Below are 22,062 nucleotides of genomic sequence, written 5' to 3'. Positions count from 1 at the left end.
TTGCTCTTGTGCACAGTGACGTGGTAGAATCAATGGAAATTGTCTTTTCATTTTTGAGGAGTTTGAATGCAGAAAAGTTGGGAATTGCTACGATTGCTTAGAGCTGGGATTAAGTAAACATTGACATATTTTTCTAGTGTTTACCAAGATGAAAGTTTTATGCCATTTAGGGACAAGTCAGAAGCCTCATCTTAATTAACACAAACTTAAATATGATTCTGCAGTTTTGGGAGAAGGGGCAGGTCACAACCAGCGTTGTTCCTGGATGGATATGATCTTTTAGTGCTTCATTTCCATGAACACAGACCTGAAATCTTGTCTGTGCACAGTGAACGCAGTTGTGTTAAATAGTTCTGATAGTTAAGGATAACTTCAGGTACTAATGGAATGAAGGGAGAGGAACAGACATCTTTGCTCTAAGATAGCTGAGAAGCAACTGTTCTTCTGTGTTTTGTTTTGGTTTGGTTGTTTTTCCTGAGCAATTCCGTTAAATGCTGAATGATGAGGTAATTTGCTTTGTAATGAGAAAGAAATTCTCACACTGAACTGTTTATGGATATTTTATTAAGGAATCTTTAAGCTCTACAGAAGTACACGATTTTGTATACACTGATAAAGTGGGGCTCCTGCTCTGGGTCTCGGTTTCTTCGAGTTCTAATTTGGGCAGAGCGAAGTGTCTTGTAATGAAGATTTCTGCAAATTTTTCTTTTTTGCAAAGGCTTTCAACAGGAAGAAAAGATTTAGGGATATAATTGTGATTCATAATTATCTGTGTACGCTCCAGAAGTCTTGTCTTCCGTGTAGTCACAGAGATCCATTATGTATGTAGTGTGAATGATAAAATTGTTACCATCTGTTTACATACTGATAGCAGGTGAAAATAAAGCTATCAGTGTAAATGACTTACTGTTATTAAAGCTGAATTTCTGTCTTCGGCTAATAAGTTCTGTTTGTGTTTCTCCAGTTCAATTCAAAGAATGCTTTATTATGAATGAGCTTAGAGATTAGAAACTAAGAGCACTGGTACATCCTTCATTAAAGATGACACTATTGAATCAAACTTTCCCTTCTAGCTAAACAAAAAATATCTTAAGCCTAGTTTGGTGGTACCTCAATCCAGAATCCTGCTCTGAAATGGTATGTAAGAGTTCTGAAATGACAGGATGCAACTGATATGCTCAAAATATTTGTAGTAAATTTTCACACTTACTGGTAGTTGTCATTAAAAATCATTCAGCAAGTATTCGAGTTCTCATTGAGGTGTATTGCTTTAATACTGGTTGAGGATAACTGTACTTTATCTACTAGATCTATGTATTTTTACACTGTTTCTGTCTGTAACAAGTATTAACACCAGTGTGTATAGTAGAATAAGAAACCTTGATATATTCAGTAAAACTGAAGTTAACTGAAAACTAAATAGATCAGATGTTGAAATAAATGGAGTTTAGGTGGTTTTGCTTTCCAGACTCCTAGGCTGATTATTTTTTACCCCTTTGTTATAGTGCCAATTTATAGAATATGCTAAATACCTTGATTCCTTCTCTTTAGGTTGACTGGGTTTATTAATGAGAACATCTTACACCTCTAGTCTCAGTGGACCTTTGTTTTCTTTTGCCCTTGTGTTTTTGCTCTATATTAGGAGGTAATCCATCCATAGCACAATGCCAGCTGCCTCTTTCTTAAATGGTCTTTTTTGTGTCAACATAAACTTTTGAGAATCAAGCATTACATGAAAAACTCTCCCAGTGGAATGTAGCTCTCTCCTGTTTTCAGCTTCCTGTAACCAGTAGCTGGAAGGACATGTCAAAAAGAACTTGTAGTCAGTCTTTGAAGGGCTTGTGGAAAGTGTTAGGAAGCTTCTGGCAGGTCTCTCCTTTGTGTTTGCTCTGCAATCTTTCATCTTCAGGAAGTATCAAAGGCATCAACTGAGTGGCCTGGTTTTTTGTCTGCTGTTGCAGATTCTGTGGTGAACATCCCTTAAACTCCTTTTTTATAGTGACTATGGCCCTGGAGAGGGGCCTCCTTAGCTGCTGGAACAGTGGTGCATTCTTTATAATCATGTGAAATGACTGATGTTCTTTCTGCTGTGGCACATATATTGTTGATGCCAAGTGCTGCCTTTGGTTTGCTTTGTCTGTGCCGGCAGCAATAGGTGTTGCCTTGGGGCAAGTGAGTGTTTGGTGTGTTCTGGTACTTTATTAGCTTTTATTCGAGTTATTGATATATTGGTCTGAAATCCATAGCAGATGTTATGGTAGAAGTAATGCCTTGTCTTCCAGCTCATTTGAGATCTTCAACCTTGATTTCTCTGATCATATTTTTCATCTCTTTGCGTGGAAGATACCAGTAGAAATCATGGAAGCGTAATGGTAGTGGTCCTCAAAGCTAAAAGATGTGGTTATGTGGAAAAAACAAGCTTGTGAATAAAGTAATTTCTCTTAGTGGAACAAGCACCCTTTAGACTTAATAGTGGAAAAATCTCTGATTTTTGCTTGGGTTCAGAATATTGAGAATGAAACCTTGTTTACAGTTTTTAAGTAAACACTCATTAAAGCTTCAATCTGTATTAAGGAAAACCGTTGGAATTAAATATTCCTATTACACAAATTTTATACAGTTTAGATTACTGACTAATGTGTTTTCCTGAAATACTGTAGGCACATATGGCTCTGCTTCCCTGGAATTACTGCACTGGCTAAGTCACTACATTTCAAGGTGATGTTTTAAGTTACTAATATTTTATAAGTGGGAAGATTATATGAAACATATAGAGTATGACAGTAACTTTTTTAATATTACATGGTGTATGACTGGAAACTATCGTCTCCACAGCTCTGACTTGTCTTCTTCAAAATTTAGCATAGTTAAAACACTATTCTCTCTTTGCTTATCCTATTCATTTTTCTTACTGATATTGTTTTGTCTTGCAAGCCCTCTGTTAATGATATTTTTTATTTGCAGTTTGGTACTTCATAGATAAAAAATAATAATGTTGAGATTACAGTGTATGTTTCTGCAGGGTTACTTTAAAACATCTCATAATTTCAGTAAGAGTATTGGGGGTTTTTTAGTGCTTACTATGTTATTTCTCATGTGAATGTGCAACTGGAATGGAGAATTTGACTCTGGTAGCTTTGTCTCCAAGAATTAATTGCAAATCTGGAATAGCCAAAGTATTCTTCTAATTCAGTTTTTTATTATATAAGATTGTATTTAAAGGATCCACAGATACAATTTGTACATTTATATACCTTTGTATTTCTTTTTCCTAGTATTTTTGGTGAGTTGTTCATGGCAGCAGTCTGCTGACTCTAAGGCAATACATGTTTTTCTACAATTTTTAGACTGTGCTCAATAATTCAGTAATGTGCCATTATTACCTATTTAATGTATTCTTGCCATTAAACTTTCATTTGCTTTTGTACAGTTAAATGTCATTGAAGACTGAACTGTACCAGGTTTGTCTTGTGTTAAGATGAGCAATTCAACAGTCCAAGCTTGAAATTCTAACCAAGGAGGTTAAACTTCTTTTCAATACACTGAGAATACAAGTATTGCTGCTGTGCTTGCACTGGTGTGGACTTTATAGGCAGATGTTAGTTTCAAAATCTTGATATTTATATATTAATATCCATCACATTGTTGGTTTCGCTTTCAAAATGAACATTATAAGTAAACAGCTTTTCTCTTGTGCTACTGAGGTTTTAATTGAGAGGAGAGAATTGCTGGGGGAAATTTATATTAGATAAAGTTTTCGATCATACTTTTAAGAACCAATTTTTAAATTACTGTTTACCTACTCTCCCATTTGTTAGGGCAGGAAAATCCGGATGGAATATTAGGCCTCTTTCCAGTGGAAGGTATTTTCAGCTTTCTTTCATGCTTGTGCAGTGACAGCCTTTTTAGGTACTCAGCAGTATCCAAATGCTACAGAAATGTTATTAATAGAATATCCACCTGAATTTCCATTCCTTGTTATACAATTTGTTGACTATTTTCTGAAGGATCACTTTTGGGTTTAGTCTAATCTCAAAAAGAAAATTTTTTTTATGATTTCTCTGTATATCTCTGTCCCCTGTTTAGTTTCCAGTTTCTTTGTTGTTTTTCAGAGACTGGGATCTCAAAAATGTTGTGTAATTAGAAATGTGATACTAGGCAGCCTCTCAAATTAGAGTCTCAGGTCTGGGGAAAGGCTGAAGCATGAGCTCTGCTCTATTAACGATCAGAATCCGCATGGAAGAGAGTCGTTACAAGGAAAAGCCACAGGGAGCCAGGCTGAATGATTTCTGTAGTTCAGGGAATAACTTGTCTTTTGTTCTTGGGGTTTGATATGTGCAGCACAACACTTTCATCAGCTACAATTGGGTATCAGCAGAACTAGTTTAATCCTGTACCAGCTGTGGTTTTTCCCAGTGATTTGTGACTTTGTGGATATAAACAACCACACAGAACAAAACAGCAGAGTGAAACGTACTTGCTTTGAGGCAAACTAATATTTCTCTTAATAGGTTGCATTGCACCCTTCTTGTATTTGCAAAATAATTGTTCAAAAATATTTTTCTTAATATAGGGGGAAAAAAGCCACATTTTTCCATTTAAAAGCATTATTATTAGAACTTTTAATGATGACTGCTGAGATGAAAGTCAATCTCAGTCTCATTTCTAGACTTCCATACTTCCTAAGGAAAAGAAAATAGGCTTGTGTTGTTCCATGGTGTTTTTCTCACTAATAATTTTTCAAAGCTGTTTGTCAGTTTACTGGGGTGGGTGGGTGGATATTTCATTTTTAAGTTCTGTGAAATTACACAGTTGAGAGCAGCTCAAAAAAGTGTACCTGGGACAGGAAGCCTGGGGCATGAGCCGTGTGGCTGGGCAGGAAAGAATCCACAGAGAAGACTTTTGTAATAAAAGGCAAAGAAGTTAGATGTTGTACTATATAATTTTGCCATTGATAGTTATGCATGTTTAGCATATAAAATGTATGTCCATAATGTGGGGAAGAACATGACATCACCAGAACACAGTGAGAGATCATAGAGTCTCACAGCCAACTAATTTTTACTGTCATTTCATAGAACATATTTTATAAAATTAGTCATTACTTCAAAGAGAAACGTCCAAGTTATTTATAGATTTTATAAAGTTGTATGTTCTGTTAGTGTCAAATCTTCACCATTGGAAAGGGGTCATCTAATGGAAATGTTAGTATGAACTTGCAGACATGTTAATACGTAAAAGTGTCATATTTGAAAGCAGAACAGCACTTGCACGTTTTCCAGTTTTAACCTTTGTACTCACTTGTCTTTACTTTGTTACTTTGTTTACTTTATTTACTGTTAGATTGCACTGCATTTGAATCGTTTTCCTTAACAAAACCTTACAGCTTTGCTGAGAGTGCCCGAGAGCAATATGAAAAATTGTCCAACATGCACAACAACATGACTAAATTGTATGAAAATTTGGGAGAATACTTTACCTTTGATCCCAAAGCAATAAGCATAGAAGAATTCTTTGGCGATCTGAGCAACTTCAGAACTCTATTTTTGGTGAGTAATGTCTTCAAAATGTTACATATCTTCTGCTATCTTTTTTTCCCAACTTTAATTCTTTCCTCATTTCTCTATTTTTGCTATCATAGTTAGCTTTATGTTTTATCCTGTGGCAGGAAATTGGGTGAATATTTCCAGAATTATTTAGGTTTTGATCACAGATAGCTCTTGTCCTCCAGTTGACAACTCAACTGTGAATAAGGTTGAGACATATGGATAGTTAGTTAGAAAATATTTTTCCTCTTTTAACTAAAATTGCCTGTTGGCTGACACACAAGAAATAGACATGATCTGAAAAGCATGTTAAAATCCAGACCTGAATGGAAGTGCCTACATTCATATTGTGTTAGAATCTGGCTGGTGCCTTGGTGATACTGAAACCTTGGAGATGAGCTCTGTGTTGCTGACACAAGTTCACTCAGGTGTTTGTATCACCATTTCCAGTCATCCACAGTGATCAGGGTATGTCTTTTTTTTTTTTTTTTTTTTTTAAGAAATTCAAGAATTTAATTTTTAACAGTTAAGATTTTAATGGGTTTAATGTCATCTTTCCTAGTGGCTTTCTGGAAACCATAATTAGCTGCACCATAGGAAGTGTACAGGGAAAACAGATGCCTGGAATGTCACATTGTGTCTCTGGAGAATACAAACATCACTTGGAAATACCACTGTTTGCCATACAGCTGGGGCTCACTGCTCTGCCTGTTGCAATGAATTTATCATGCAGTCATAAGAGTTTCAGTGTGATGGAGGAATAACTGCTTTTAAACATCATTAGTGGAAGAGGCTGTTGTGAAAGGTTTGGTGCAGTTAAACCACCCTCTATAGTTGAATCCTTTTCTTCTGCTAGCTTTGATTTGAAGCAAGTACCTTTTGTACATTTTCAGCTTTTTTTTCAAAAGTAACCCAACTCTTGTATTTCAGTTGCATACTGAATCAATTTTAATGGTCTTTCTTTTTAAAATTTGGATACATGTACTAGCAATGGACAAATCAAGTGTAAGATCTCTTTTGGTAGGCAAAGGTTTTTCTAGATAGAAGAGACATACCCCAAATAGTCTTTCTGAGTTTCCTGAAAAGTAGGGCTAATTTCTTGCATTGTTTTATAATTTTAGAAAGTGGACAAAATAATTTTCTAGGATACTATTCTAATGCTCATGTTGGTCTAAATAGTTAATTATATCCATCTGATTCTATGGTCTTTAACATTTTATCTGTCCTTTTATCTTCAAAGCCTATTTTTAACAAAGTTATTCACTAATGAAATGAACTTGGACCATATGTATGATGCATACTAATTTAAATAGGAATGTTCCAATATAAAATAGTGAAATCCAAGGCCTATGTAGCTCGAGGAGACACTTTCTTTTCCACAGCATCACTTCTGCTTCAGTCAATTCACTTGTTCAGATACATACAGTAGTAGTAGTAATTGTAATTAGGTCTTTTGAGAATTTCTTGACTTATTTTATCCACTAGAGCAGAACTTTGTAGACTTTAGTGGCATAAAGATTGTTGTTTAGGGATTTAATTTTTTCCAGACGCTTGAGCAAGGCCTAGGGCAAACATTAGAAGTTCACAGTACAGCAATTTATTTTTTTTTCTATAAAGAAAAAAATTACTGAAAAGAATTAAGATTTTCTGCAATATTTTGATGTTTGCAAGAAGGTTTCCTGAAAGAAAGGAAAAAGATACAGAAACTGCTTTAATCTGTAGGATTTACTGTAAGAAAGTAATAGCTACTGATAAGAATTCAGGAGCAATCAGATAAGACTGAGGGTATACAGCATCTCCAAACGTTCCCTAGAGCATGAATTGTTATTAAATTTGTCCAGTTCAGACTGATGTAATGCCTGCATTCTTTCTCTAAGTGGTCCCATTAACTTTTAGTATTTTGGTAAATGACTTAAGTATAATTTCAAATATTTTTGAAATATTGATGACTGGTTTCTTCCTGTTTATCATTCTCCTATATTTTTGCTAGTGGCTGACTATTGATAAAAGCTTGTTTCTTCTGCCACTAGCCATTTTAATGGCATTCCTTGAGTCCCACAACTTTGATGAAATAGAGGCCTTGCAATGACACCAGGCAGCTGCCTGGCCTGCCAGGTGGCAAAGGTTGAGATGGAGGTGGCACAAGTATTTCAGCCTCTTCTTTGATGTGGGGTTCCATCCTCCATTCAACTGCTGGCCTTTGTTTTTCTTCATCCTCCTTTGAGTGTCCTCGTAGCTATAAAAACCTTTCTTGTTGCTTTTCTCATTGACAGTTTATCTCCATCTGAGCTTTGGCTTAATTGCTTCCCTCCCTGGGCAGTATTCCTCCTGGATAGTATAACTGGTCTTCCACTTCTCCATATTTCTGACTCGTGTCAGAGCTCCATCAGGAATGCCTTGTTCAGCCAAGATGGCCCCTGTCCCACCTGCTCAGCTTCCCACATGGCAGGACAGGTGTTGCTTGTGCTTTAAGAATGTTTTCCTTGAAGGTTAGTTGGGAATAATGAACACTTTACATATACATTGCATTTTAATTGAAACCACAGTGTATATAGTTGGAGATAATTGGCCTTTGTGAGCGCTTAAATTCAACATAGCCCTTCAGAAAAGCTTCACTTGGCTTCTGTTACATTTGTACAACAGATGTTTCCCTTTGCTTAACCTATGATTTTGCTATGGAAAAGCAAGAATACTGACTAAATAGGTTGATTGGAATGTCAATTTTTCTTTGTTTCATTTACAACTAAAAAATGTGTTATAGCATCATGCAACTTACGTAGTGTATTTAGAAAGGTGGAATATGTATATAAATGTTTCTAAAGATGAATCTAAAAATTAAATTAGAAATATATTCTGAATGATACATTCCCAGGTCACAGAGAAAATTATCTCTGTGGTTTTGTATGTACAGATACATATAAAAGTATATATATATATGTTCGTCTTATAACACTCACATCAAGCTATTTTAATGGTAAGAAAGCAGCTGCCCTTTTGAAAATTCATGTTAGAGACTTTTGACAATTGTTGAAGGAAATGCCATATTTAATGGAAAATAATGCTTATTTTATTACTTGAAATGTAAAAGTAGATGCATGCATCATCTTTTCTGATTGCTTGCCTTTTGCAAGTTGGACAAAACCAGTATTTAGCAAATGCACCTCCACAAGGTCTAAGCATTCAGCAGTTGTTGGGCTGAACGAAAAGATGTAGAGTTTACAAGAAAAACATTTTCTGGAAGTCAGTGTTGTTTTTCATCCTTCCTTCTTCTGATCAAAACGTAACAGCAATATAGTGATATTCCTTTGGACCCTGTAGGTTCTCCTCAAGTTATTTTCCAACAAAATTTTTCACACAAATAATTTGTTGTTCTGTTATCCCTAAACAACGGGAGGAAAAGCAATTCTAAGTAGGCAGTGTAGGCTCTTACAGGAACTGACCTTTCTCAATTTCTTCATGAGACATATCGATTAGGGTTGGAACACTTCCTATGCTTTCCCAGCAACAGACAATTACCCCAAAAGATTGATTCTTTTGTGGGCATTTTGTTGTTCTTTTTTTTGTTCTAAAAACTGTACCAAGTCTCGAAACAAGTACCAAAATTAAGTACAGTCTTTTGTACTTAGGTTTTATCAACATCTGTCTACCTTTGTGTGAGAGAGAATAAGAATTTTTTGGGCTGTTCTGATATGTCAGGAGCAGGAAGAAAGTGTTGTGTAGGGAGTTGACAGTCTAAGTGACACCATGGAAACTGCCCTTTGTACAATTGCAAATTCCCAAATAAACTTAGAGCCCCCCTGACCAAACCTCTGACCAAACACTCCTTGTGAGCCTGTTCAGTTCACTGAGCTGCAATACAGGGAATTGGCCTAGAGATGCAGAGAGAAGAAACAGAGTTTATTTATTTATTATTCTATATCTGCTCCCATTTTATCCCCAGGCTTCTCTAACCATTTTTGCAGGAAATGTAATTAGAGCCAGGGGTGCAGTGAGACAAGGAAATAAAGTGTGCATCACGTTCCCCCTCTTCCAGTCAGACATCGTGTCCCTCACAGGCCACTCATGGCTGTGCTGATCCTTGCTCAATCCCTTTTTTTTTATTTTGTTTTAAGATTAGGTAGAATATTTAAAACTTTGAAGTGAGCATTTAAACAGATTTGTCCTGGTGCTTGTGTCACCTCTCTCTTCATTTACTTCTCTGATTTTGTGCTGAAGTATGTCCTGATAACCTCACCATAATTAGGGAGGTGAATCTCAGGTTGTAAGTAAAGCACTTCAGCAGGACTTTCCTCTGCCAATGGAACATGAGTCAAAATTCAACCCAGAAGGAGGAAAAGAAAAAAACATGCAGTTAAAATAGTAAGTCCACTGGATAATATCATCTCTTTTATATTTAGGACTTTCTAAAGAAGAAATATTTTTCAGATTTTTACTGATTTAATCCTTTATGCCATTGAAAGTAAACACAAATTTCGATTGTCCTTGAGGACAATTGCAACCTGATACATTTTGGCTTGATATCGTTTCAGGCTCTTATCAAATAATGATTAATCAGTTGCCTGAAGCAAGATGCCAGTTTGTTCTTTTCTGTTTGGGTTCTTTACTTTAACTTGCTGTCTCACAGTTTATATCAAGTGACCTGTAATATTTTTAAGCTCTCACTTTCTGAATGTTTGATTCTGTTGGTGGTAGAATATTGAAAAACATCCACCAAATCTGTCATGCCTACATTTGCAAATGGACATAAACATTCTTTTAATCAGATTGTGTGCTTCATGGAAGTTGTATGAAATACGTACTTTAGCACTAGATAGGAAAAGTTCTTTTTTGTTATACAGTTTTTAAAGGTGAATTTTGAGTCTAAAAATTAAAGCTGTTTTTGAAGCAGTAAGAGGCATTTTTGTTCAGTGAAGTGATTTTTTTTTTTCTTATATCTAGTAGATAGTTTTATCAGTGGTGGCTGCTTCCCTCACATTTGTGTAAATTCAACTCTTTGAATAAGGAATTAAATCTTTAAATTACGTTATAAATGTACTAGGAACAAAAGGGTTGTATTCTAGTATAAGTAAATATTTAGGCAGATGTGAGTAACTCATCAGGTGGCAGCATGAGAGATGGGTTTTTGGTAAAAGACCAGTGAAATGAACTGCCCTTTTGTATCAACACTGACTGTTGATTGATGGGCACTGTGTGGCCAGGATCTGTTACAGTAACCCTGTAACACAGGAGCCAGAAAGTGGAAATCTCCCCAAAATGATAAGATATATTAAATGATCAGTAAACTGAACAATTTTTATTGGTGAACACTACTCTGGTCTTTCAAGATTTTATAAGATTGATGCCCTGTACCAACCAGGAAACAAAACATCTGTTATGTTGCCTTCATAAGAAACAACTTTCGCCACAGAGGATTCAGCATCTTGAGTATAAATGTACCTGTAAGACCTTTTCTTCTTTCTAATATTTGTTTGCTTGTAAGTTACTTCAAAGTAAGTTTCAAGCTGCATGACTCAGGAATGGTTTTTTGTCTTTTTCCTGTGGCTTGTTTGAAATGTCCCTTGAATACAGCAGGTCATTGGCTACAGTAATATAAATCAATGAATATACAATACATAAATAAATACATAATAAACATCTGATCTACTATGAAATACGATGCATAGTCAGGCTAAATTCCCAGCTTTCAAACTTGTAAACTGAGTTTGTAATTCAGGAGTGGTTTAAAAGAAAGGCTCTATTTATTCATTGTTCTCCCTGGTTATTTGTCTGGGAATACAGTTTGTCCCTTCTGCCTAAAAAGTAACAGTTCTTTAATGCAGTCTGAAAGATAACAGTTTCCAGCTAGCAGGAAGCTATGGAAAAATAAAGAATAATGAGCAAGAAGTATTTTCTTCAGCGAAATTTCCCAAGAGGTAGTATCAAAAGTGAAACATTGTCCTTATTAATAGGCAGTATATAGCAAGCCCTTCCTCCCATCTGTCCCAAAAAATGAAACACAAACCTTTTTGTAAGCTCTCTAAATTCTCATCTGAATGTATACATCCAGCTAGTGCTGAGAAGAATTATTTTTAATCATTATACTGAAAAAAAACAGGAATTAGGTGTAGGCTATGAAAGTTTACAAGGAGTGGAATGGGAAGCAAAAGGATTCACGTAGGAGCAGTAACTCAACTTTATTTACAAAAGGTTAGTGCTGCTGCATAAGCACTTACTCTGTTCATGATATAAAACACAAGGATGACATTTCTCTTGGAAGCTCTCTAAAAGATGTAAAAATAAATAATAATAAAAGAAATTAAACTGAATCAAAGTACACCAAGTTGGCAAGCACTTTAAGATTGGCACGTGTAGAAATAACAGGCAGCATAGATGGGCTTGGGATTTTGTTCTGGCCTGTCTAATTTGTTTATTTGGTGATATGGGTGCCTTTCAGGATCGGGTAAAACCACTAGATGTCATATTTCATGGTAGTGATGCCACTGATTAAGTAATATTTTCAAAAGTTATATGGGAAAACATAGTCTAGAGAAAATCATGAAGTTAAATTTCCTGATCTTGAAAAGGAACAGGATTAAAAGCCTTCCTTCAGAATTTTTTGTTTGATATTCAGCTGATAGCAGTGAGTTCAACTGAGTAACATCAGTATTTCCAGACATTATCTTGGAAGTTTATAGTATTTAAATGAGGATTTTGAATCCTCATTTCACTCTGAAAACAAGGCATAGTTTGGGATTTTGACTGTTGTAATACTTAAGCTGTTGAAAAGCTCTTGTAAACCAGTGACTTTTTTATTTGCTCTGACTCCCTTTGACATGGCTTTAAGTCCAGAAGAGACCCTTCCATAGAAGACATTTACAGGCTACAGATGTCAATATCTCTGCACCTCACATATTTCTGAAAAGCTGTCATGTGTTAGAAGGAGTCTGACTTCTCTCTAAAATCTCCACAGTTTCATTTCACATATATAGTCTTAACCTTATCATTCTGTTTGTTCATGTATTTTATTAAGATAATTTGATAATTGGAATCCATCTTTGTCTTAATTGTGATTTCAGATAGATCACTGCATTATTGCAGCTTCAATTAGCTTGCTGATGTTGTGGTAAATTATAGCTCATTCACTTCCTTAAGTTCATATTTGCTTGCTTATCACGTTTAGGGAAATCCAAAGCAAGCTAATAGAATTGGATAATCCTGTCGAAGCACAATGTGAAGCACAAAGTGGAAGGTGTAAGAAACCTCAAGAAAGAAATTGCAGCTGTATAAGTGCATCCCTTCAGTGCTGGGTTTTCTCACATTTGTTATTTCTTTGGAGTGTAATGCCACACAACCACTACAATGCTTCCTTCCAGTAGTCCACCAGCCAGGACTGTAAGGAAGCCTGCAATATCTTTCTAACACAGGCAGCTTTATTTTCTTGTTTAAATACTTTGTCTTTATACACTACATTGCATGTAATTCTCACAGCCTCTATTAAAATCTGTCAAGAATTTCTAGCCAGCAACTTGGAAACCTTACACACATATTCAAGGTCCTGCTATTTAAAAGAATAATTGACTTTTTCTACTGGATTTAGGCTTTTGTATGAACAGTTCTTGCAGATTTACCTTAGAGTGAGTTTTTGTTAAACAGTCTAAATGACTGTGCTCACATGATGATGCAAGGCTTCATGTACCAAAATATTGATTTGTCTCCTCCTTGATCCAGAAAGATTGCTTTGGAACATAATGGTAATTCCTCTGCTCTGGACCTTGGTTTCTCTTTTCAGATTGCACCCAAACAGCCAACATTGGTGATTTTAAGTTGTTGTTTGTTTTGTTTTTTTTTTTATGAAGACAGTTATACAGTTTTGTTAATGTTTGTTTTTCAGCTCTGTGTCTCTTTCAGGAATAACCAGAATTAGGCACTCCTGTTTATTCTGCTATCCAAATATTGATTGAAAGGAGCTGGTAAAACAGTCCCAAATCTGTCCACTTGTGGGCTGTTTAGTAATCATTCAAACACATGCAGTTGAGTAATTAAGTCATACAATACAGCTTTTCCTTGGAAGTCTTAAACTTGGACCAGTAAACACTGCAAACCTCTTCTACCTTACATCACTAGACAGTTTGAAGTGCTTTTGCAACCCAGCTGATGAGCCAGCAGCAAACCCCTTCTCCCTACCTGAGCAGACAGCAGAGCTACACTTGCCAAGCCCTTAATCTGTGTTGGCATGTCAAAGACATTCCCTGTCATATGTGATGGCCCTGATGCACAAAGCACAGGGCAGTGTCCCAAACGTAATCTTTCCTACTTACCATTTCATGGCCACCCATCAGGAAATTCAATTTGTCTGCTCTTCTTTAATACCAGCTCATTACATCTCTTTTCCATTATTTTCATAAGGATAGCAATGTATTTAGATGTGTTATCCTCCAAGGAATACCAAAAGATCTTTCTTTTACATGTAAACTGATTGCACAATCTGCTGTATTTTAACTCTCTCTATTTCTGTAGATTAACTTCCAGTTAATCTGAGTTTGTTGTTTCTAACGACTTACGGCTGAAAAAGATTATTTTCCTGGAACTTCAGCTGACATATTTTGCAGTTGCAAGGCAAATTTAGGGAAGGCCTGAGGGATCACAGGCAGCCTTCATTATTGGTGCATGACCGCTTTGTAGCCAACTGCATCTTTAATATCCGGGGAGATTTGTGCACTGCAGTTTGTTTTCTTTCTTCTTGTTTTTAATAATTTACCTTTGAGAGTCTATTTACAACCATGTCGATGTGTGAATATGTTTGTCTGTCAAAACTTAAGATATGTACAGAATGCAAGAGTTGCATTAATTTTTTATTTGCTTCTTAAGGAAGCCAAGCTGTAAACTGGCAGTCCTGAGTGCAAGAGCTGTACTTCAGTGAATCCTAATAAACACAAGGGGGAACATCAAACTATGTGCCTCTTCAACTAACTCATTTAAAAAGAGATAATATTCCTTGCTGAATCTATTTTTCTGCTAGGAGAGACAATAATTTGGTTTTGTTTTTATTATAACAAAACAAATCCACAATCAAACTTTCTTTAACTTTTAATTTGCTATTGAATTAGCAAAACTGCATGGCCTTCTGCACCAGCTAAGAAAACAGAGGGTTGTGAACAGCACATCAAAAAAAAGGAGTTGTATACATTTAAATATTTCTCTCTGTTGAGATTCACTTGAAAATTATTTTTTGCATACACTTACATGTTTTGAAAAGACAGTATCTGGATGAATGCTTTTCAAATGTTTTCCAAAGCTGTTGGGAAGGCTTTTATTCTCTACCCATGGATGGCCTCTTGCTCTGTGACATTTGTCTGATTTGTAACTGTTAGATTGGTTTCGTTTTATCCTTTAATTAGGGAATAAATCTAGTTGTGTAGTAAATACCTATGAACACTAGTAAGTACTTTGTCACTGTTGAGCTACATTGCAGTAACAAAACTGCTGATTTTTTTCCAGTCTTTTAAAAGCAATGTGGGTTACAGAGCTATTTTTTTCGGTATTCAAACTGATCTCTATCTTTTGAGGTAATTTAGCCTACAAACCTACACAAAAAGGGTATCACTGACATTTGATACTGAAAAAATAATCTGATAATGGCAATGTTCTATATTAAAAGAAATCCACTGAAACTCAGGAGTTTGGAAGAGAAAAGGTATAGAGGAGTAAAAAACCATGCCAAAAGAAAAACAGGTGAAAGCATGAGATGATGTCCAGATCTCTTTTGACTTTACTTAATGCTTAACTTCAGATTGGTGGGGCCCAAATAACACTGTTGTGAGGCAGTTGCAGGATGATGTCCCATTTGTATTAAATATTGTTTGACTTATCCACAGTCCTGAGGTCTAAAGAAAGAGGAAATACTTAATAATAAAGTATTCAAAGCCACATGAGAGAGAAAAATAACCCTTTGCAGTGAAACTGTAGAAAATCAAACTTAAAGGATTGGTGGTATAATCCAGGCAGAGCAAATGCTGTAGAAACCACTCTACATATGAGTCAAAATTCTCTTCACATTTATTTACAGTCATCTTCAATCAGCTTTGAGAAGTTATGATCAAATCTGTTAGCAATATTAATTCAGATATAAAGTATGTTTATAAATATAGATGAATATAGATTTTATTTTGCTTTCAGCACATAACTTGAAAACCAGTGGGAGTATGTTTTTGCCAATTATTTTTTTCCAACTTTCTGTACAGTAGTAAATGATGTAAGAAATAAGCAATGGTCAAGAGTCCAACTGCTTGGTGGAGAGTAATAACAAACAAGTACATTCCAGGTGGTAGATGGGTGTATGTAGATAAAGATAAGCACTCTCACACAGAGTTATCAGTATGTTGTTATCTTACTATTCTTCAAGATTGAACCTTTATTTTGAATAACTTTTTTTTTTTAATCATCCTTGGTATCCATTGTATTTTATGAACTGCAGTCTGAATTTCCTCAAAATCTCCCTTCAGCTGGAACTTGTACAGCCTGGCTCAGAGTGAATTTCCAGATACAATAACTTTAGAGCTTGTTGAGTTCAGCCTGCTGTAGTCTTCCTGTTAAAAAATGTGACAGAATCTATGATCTAATCATAGTCTGTCAATGGCTAGTGGGCTACTAGTGCAGCCATGACATTTCATATTTGCTTTCTCTCATAAGATTGTGGGCATTTACTTCTATTACAGCCTGTGCAGTTGCAGTAAAATGAAATCTCTGTCAAGTGTGATTGAATGTCCAGAGACAGAATGTCCAAAATCAAAAGGGGTAAAACATTGATTTTACCCTTTAATTCTCTTTTCTCTTTTCTGAAAGAAAAGGTGTTTCTCAATGCAGTTGGTTCTCTCATAGTGCAGTGAATGCAGTTCTTAGTCCAGTTTTAAAGCTGGGCCACGAGTACCATCACTGCTAACTGTAGTACCAGCATCTTTAGAACAGTATCAGCTGTGAAAGAAGGGGTGAAATGTAGGATTTTACCTCAGTAAACTCTAGAAATGGCATATGCACACTAAAACATGGTGTCCCTTGCTTGAATGAATATTCTTTATTTGGAAGCATTTGGGAGTCTTGGATTACCAAGTGCTGATATAATTTGTATGTCATAACATGTAAAGGTGCTTTAGGTAGGACTGATGATTGATGTCGCTGTCCATCATTTCTTCCTGGCGTGTGCACAGTAAGGTGAAAGTTTAGGTTGGATATTAGGAAAAATTTCTTCACTGAAAGGGTGGTCAGGCATTGGAACAGGTTGTCCAGGTAAGTGGTGGAATCACCATCCCTGGAAGTGTTCAGAAAACATGCAGATGTGGCACTTGAGGACATGATTTAGTGGTGAGTGGGACAGTGCTGATTTTAGAGTTGGACTAATGATCTTAGAGGTCTTTTCAAACCTAAATGATTCTGTTTCATTTATAAATACTTGAAATGTCATTTCTGAAGACTGAGTAGAACTATGTAATTAATGCCTGCCCCAAACTTAAGGAAACTTTATTTGTGAAATAATAAATTATATATTGTCTTGGATATTTACAAAAACATCCCCAAGGAAATCATCTTCATTGTTTGTGTTTGGGATCATATATGTTTTTTATGGTTTTTAGAGCATGATCACATTGTGTAGGAAACAAAGCAAACGTTGACCTCCTTTGGAAAAGGAGGATATTTTCCAGACCAGATGCAGGCAAGATCATGGGAAGTAGTTGGTTGCTTTCTGGTTTTTGGTTTTGGTGGTTTTTTTTTTTTTTTCAATCTAGCAACATTATACATTGTAGTTTATAATTTTCTAGTTTGTATAACCTTTTGACTCAGAGACTTTAGAGTTGTAATCTACAAATTCAACTGTTTTCCATTTCTTTGGGTGTGTTTTATATGTTTAAGTGATCCAGACTGGCTATTTAAACAAAAGTTTTTGATGAATTGTAACTTAAATTCTAGCAAGTGAGTCTCAGTTACTTGTAATTGAAGTACAATACAGTGGAAACTTGGCTTAATCCCTACTCATCTTTCCTAGCATCAGGATACAGGTTTAAGCTAGACTTCCAGCCTTCATAGGAAAAAAGTACAGACATGCTGGTGCTGAAAAACTTGAAATTTCTTCATTCACCATAATGCAAAGCTATTTGAATTTTCTTTTTTTCTGATTAATAATGCTAAAGTGTACAGATAATATGGTACCTCAAAGATTTCTGAAGATGCTTGAGGTATTGGGTTGCCAGTCCCTGGTTTTTTCCCCTCATTGGATGTAAATACATCCAATAAATAGCACAGTAAATCTGTGCTAACAAGGTTATTTTTATTTTCCTCGGTATATATATGCTCATGTTCATTTTATCCTAATGCAGGAGGCATTAAAAGAGAACAACAAAAGAAGAGAATTGGAGGAGAAAACAAAGAGAGCCAAACTGGCAAAGGAGAAGGCTGAGCGAGAGAGGCTGGAGAGACAGAAGAAGAAGCAGCAGTTGATTGATATGAACAAAGGTGAGGCATCCTTTTTAACAGAGAGGTTTGTTAAAAGAAAAACAAAGTCAGCAGTAACAAACCGAAGGCGCTTTCTGATCAATGTGAGAAATGCTTGCTGAAAGTTTGGAAAGCTGAAAAAAGGTTAATTTTTTCAAAATTGAAAATTCTGTTTTGTTTCAGCCTACCTGATCCTGTAATTCCATATCTGTCACTTATTATGTGTCACGTTCCTTTCAAGGTGTTTTGTTGTGAGTTATTGGCTTTTTTTCATTTGTAGCAGTTAATTGACTTTTTTTTCATATGGGTTTACTTCCAAGAAGGAGGATCTTACTGCTTTGTTTTTCATTTCATTCTGTAAACAAGTCTGTAATCAAGGTATTGTGGCAACTAATGTCTCTCTTTTTGGGCTTGGGGGCTCTGTGTTATAATGAATGTTCTCCCAATAGTCCTATTAGGAGCTGGAAAATCTGGTTGAGCTTAGAGTCTAAGTTCAGAGTGACATTTCAGCATGATAAAAAGCAATGTGTTTAAACTTGTCAGCTGTGAGAATATTGTATTTCGCATGGGGCCACCCTAAGAGAGGAGAAAGTGAAAAAGAAGGAATGAAATGGGCTTGATATTGATGTTGTGCATATTTCCAGAAGGTTGTAGAACACAGGCTTTGTTTTTTACCTGTCTGACTCTAGAAGGCAAGTAGAGGTGGCAAAACTTGCATTTGTGCAAGAGATTCCTTGCAGTTTTTTGTTCAGTTTCTGTGAGTTTGCTAATCTGACCCAGCTGTAAAACACTTATCTTTATTATTCGCTTAACGTGCCCATACTCATGGAAAAATGCTGTTTGGTTTTTGGAGGGTTTCTGCAATGGCACCACAAATCCTGTTATTTTTGGCCTTGCTTGAACTGACAGTGGCACTGCATGGAATATACTTCAGGATAAGTTTTAGTGAATTACTCTGTTGCTTTGTATAGGTGACAAACTTTAATATCAGAGCATATAAAGATTAGTCCAATTTCAGTTTAACTATAAAGAAAATATAAAATTTAAATGCTCATTGTCTTTTTTTAAACACATGGTCTTTTTTTTTTTTGTGAAGTCAAGTCTGTGGAGATTTCTAATGAGACTTTTCTAATGCACTCTACGGGCATTTGACTAATCTTTAATATCTCTCACCTCACCCACCGGAAAAAAAGTCCATAGTAATATGGACAGACCCTTTTCTGTGAGTGGGAAAGAACCACCTAAATGTCCCCTCATCACCCTTCCCTCTGCCAGTGTGCTTCAAGATACAGTGAGAGAGGCTATTTAAACTACCACTTAAGACAATGAGAGCCAATATGTTTTATTAGCTGTTACAAAGTGTGAAAAGCTCACTTAGATTCTGTTGTCAGTGAACTGGTCTGTGTTTAAGGGCTGTAGCTCTCCCTTTGAAATTACAGCTTGTTTAATTGCCTTAGCCCAGTAGATTAGAACATACGTGTCTCCATCCCTTAACTTTTTAAGCAGGTGAGGAGCAGACCACAGCTGACAGTGGCACAGATACCTCAGTACACTTGATAGCATTTTTTTCATCATGAAAGACTTTTCTTATCAACAGATAAAACTAAAGTTTAGTTTCGCATTGTAGCCTCTTTCACTGAAAATGCAAATATGTGAATAACTGTACAAGGCCCAGTGCACCAAAACTGCCATTTAAATGAGTGGTTTCTAAACCTGGGACACCAAATTAGTAAATTAGTTTAATACTTCTAAATTTTTTTTACACTTTCTAAATATATTGAATTATCCATTTCACGTCTTACAACTCTAGTGCCATGGTAGTAGGAGGGAGATATGTCCATCCCCACTGGATTCTATGACATTGATATTCAACTGACTTTTTTGCCAAGTAACTAATTTTTTTCTTAATGCATCTTCTTCTGTGTGCTCATTCCTCCTTATATAAATAGTTTGTAAATTTGTGTAAGTGAATGTGACACAGAAGACTTAGAGGAAGGAGGCAGATGTCCTCTCAAGCTGTCATTTTGACAAGGTGATTTTCACCCAAAGGGGTGTTTTAACCTAACCCTCTTTCGGCTATTTCTCTAGCTGTGTCTTCAAGAATAACATTTTAACATATTGCTACAACCTTTGAGGTCAGAGCATTAGGGTTCCTACATTTTCCAGCCTTTTAGTGTGTAGTTCTGTAATAAGTTTTTGTGGTTTTTTTGTTACCTGGCCATTCAGTGACAACTTATTTTGAGGCCACTGGATAATCCAGATTCGGTTAGATTAGTTATAATTAAATGTTAGAATTAATACCAGTTTCTTGATGTAACTGCAAGAAATTCAGTGTGGCCAGAATCAAGAATTGCCCTGAATAATAGCCAGTGATGAAGTAATCTCAGAGCTGCCACCATTTTGAAGACTGGTTTACTTAATTTGGTGGTTTTGTGTTTTGTATAACTGAGATGCCGCATGAATACTACATGTAAACTGATAAGTATTCCAAATTATGTAAAGATTAATGTAAAAATCTTGAAAAACTCTGTAAAAAACACAGTTCAGAAAAGTTATCAAAATTGTCAACATTAGGTGAGTTTCGCCGAGAAGTAAATTGTTAAATTTTAAATTATTTATTTATATATATATAACATTTGGTGTTCTTTTCAGTCTGCTTTTATTGACACATCTTTGTTATATTTCCCAGACTGGTAAAGTATTTCTGTGTGCCAGGGTTCCTGGTGAAGTATTGGAGGCATAGAAAGATTTAAGTTCCTTACCCACACTCCTTAAGTTTCACAGTTCAAATCATGAACTATTCTTTCTCATTGTGGGAGATGAATTCTGAGGAAAAGTCCTTTATGACTTCTGCCTGATTAAACATCTGCAAAATCCTTGCAGCATTGCTTCCCTGTGCATATCTGAACCACAGAGAGAAAAGAAGAACGGGGGAGAGCTTTCTGGGAGCTGAAAAGTGTCAAACAGCAATTCTGATGCAAATGTTATTTAATCAGAAACAGTTTTGCTCTTCATTATATCTGATTACTATGCCAATTAAAATCACCTTTTAACTACCAGTATTAGGATAAAAGATAGAATGAGCTTCCTCAGTCCCAATTAGTATTGAATTAATTGTTTTGAAGACATATTAACATTCTTTCCTAATGAGATGAAGATAATGGAAGTGAAGTTCTGTGCTAGTGGTTGATGGATATTCCTACTTTCCCTTTTCAAGTGCCCTTATATAAGAATTCATATGCTATTTATTCAGACTGGTATGTTCTAGTATGAGCAGTAATTCTGCTGGGTTTCCTTCAAGTGTTGTTCCACTTGAACTGACTGGTGCAGGATATAATTCCAGAGATTACTTTTGCTACACTTTCCTAATGATTCTGTGCTTTTCTGGTTGGTTTGTTTTCCTTCCAAGTCCTTTAGCACAAACAGAAATCCATACTAAGTTTATTATGAGTTACATAACATTTTGCAAGTGTCTCAGCCTTGATCATTTGGATTTACATATTGGCTGGTGATTGCATGGGGTACCTGGTGTGGTACAACCTGGGGCTTATGTACCTTTTAAAGATTATTAGTTTATGGTGCTGGATGTCAATGAGGCAAGTGTTACAATTCCTTTGGGAAGTCATTGTTTTTCATATTGATGTCAATGGTCTGTTTGAATTCACTGCACACTTCCTGAAAGCTAATGCTGACAGAAGACCTTGGGTGGAACTTGATTACAGGTATTGTACCTTGTCCTTAGGTATCATATGGCCATTTTTCTTTCTCTTTTTTTTTTTTTTTTTTTTTTTTTTGAGCTGCACGATCTTTCCCTTCCCACATAGAGGCAATCTCTTCCCATTTGTTCCTCAGTAATCCATGTTGCAGCCTCTTTTAAGTGTAGTACAAGTCATCCTTGTGAGGGGCAGCAGCCTGGGCAGGATGAGGCGCCAGGGACGATGCGGAGGAGTTTCAATTAAGCCCGTTCCTGCCAAAGCAGACCTTGACCACCCTGATATTTTCTGAAAATGAAAAGGTGTATGCATTTCAAAAATTGTTTTCAATAACCTGCCAG

General features: G+C 35.9%; 1 protein-coding gene across 6 annotated transcripts in view; it reads left to right on the top strand.

Annotated features, from left to right (window-relative positions):
* DIAPH2 (diaphanous related formin 2) overlaps positions 1-22,062 on the top strand; it is a 199,630-nt gene that overhangs the window by 112,505 nt on the left and 65,063 nt on the right. For all 6 annotated transcript variants that reach the window (XM_051788472.1, XM_051788455.1, XM_051788466.1 and 3 more), the window contains 2 exons: positions 5,386-5,549; positions 17,894-18,029. In XM_051788472.1, the coding sequence (XP_051644432.1) occupies positions 5,386-5,549; positions 17,894-18,029 (300 nt within the window). The remainder of the gene's footprint in view (positions 1-5,385; positions 5,550-17,893; positions 18,030-22,062) is intronic.

The sequence above is a fragment of the Manacus candei genome, unplaced genomic scaffold (genome assembly GCF_025592945.1).
Source record: "Manacus candei isolate 608988 ecotype Guabito, Panama unplaced genomic scaffold, ASM2559294v1 h1tg000003l, whole genome shotgun sequence".
Lineage (NCBI taxonomy): Eukaryota > Metazoa > Chordata > Aves > Passeriformes > Pipridae > Manacus > Manacus candei.
The sequence above is the reverse complement of the archived record's forward strand: the minus strand, read 5'-3'. Positions and strand labels throughout refer to the sequence as shown.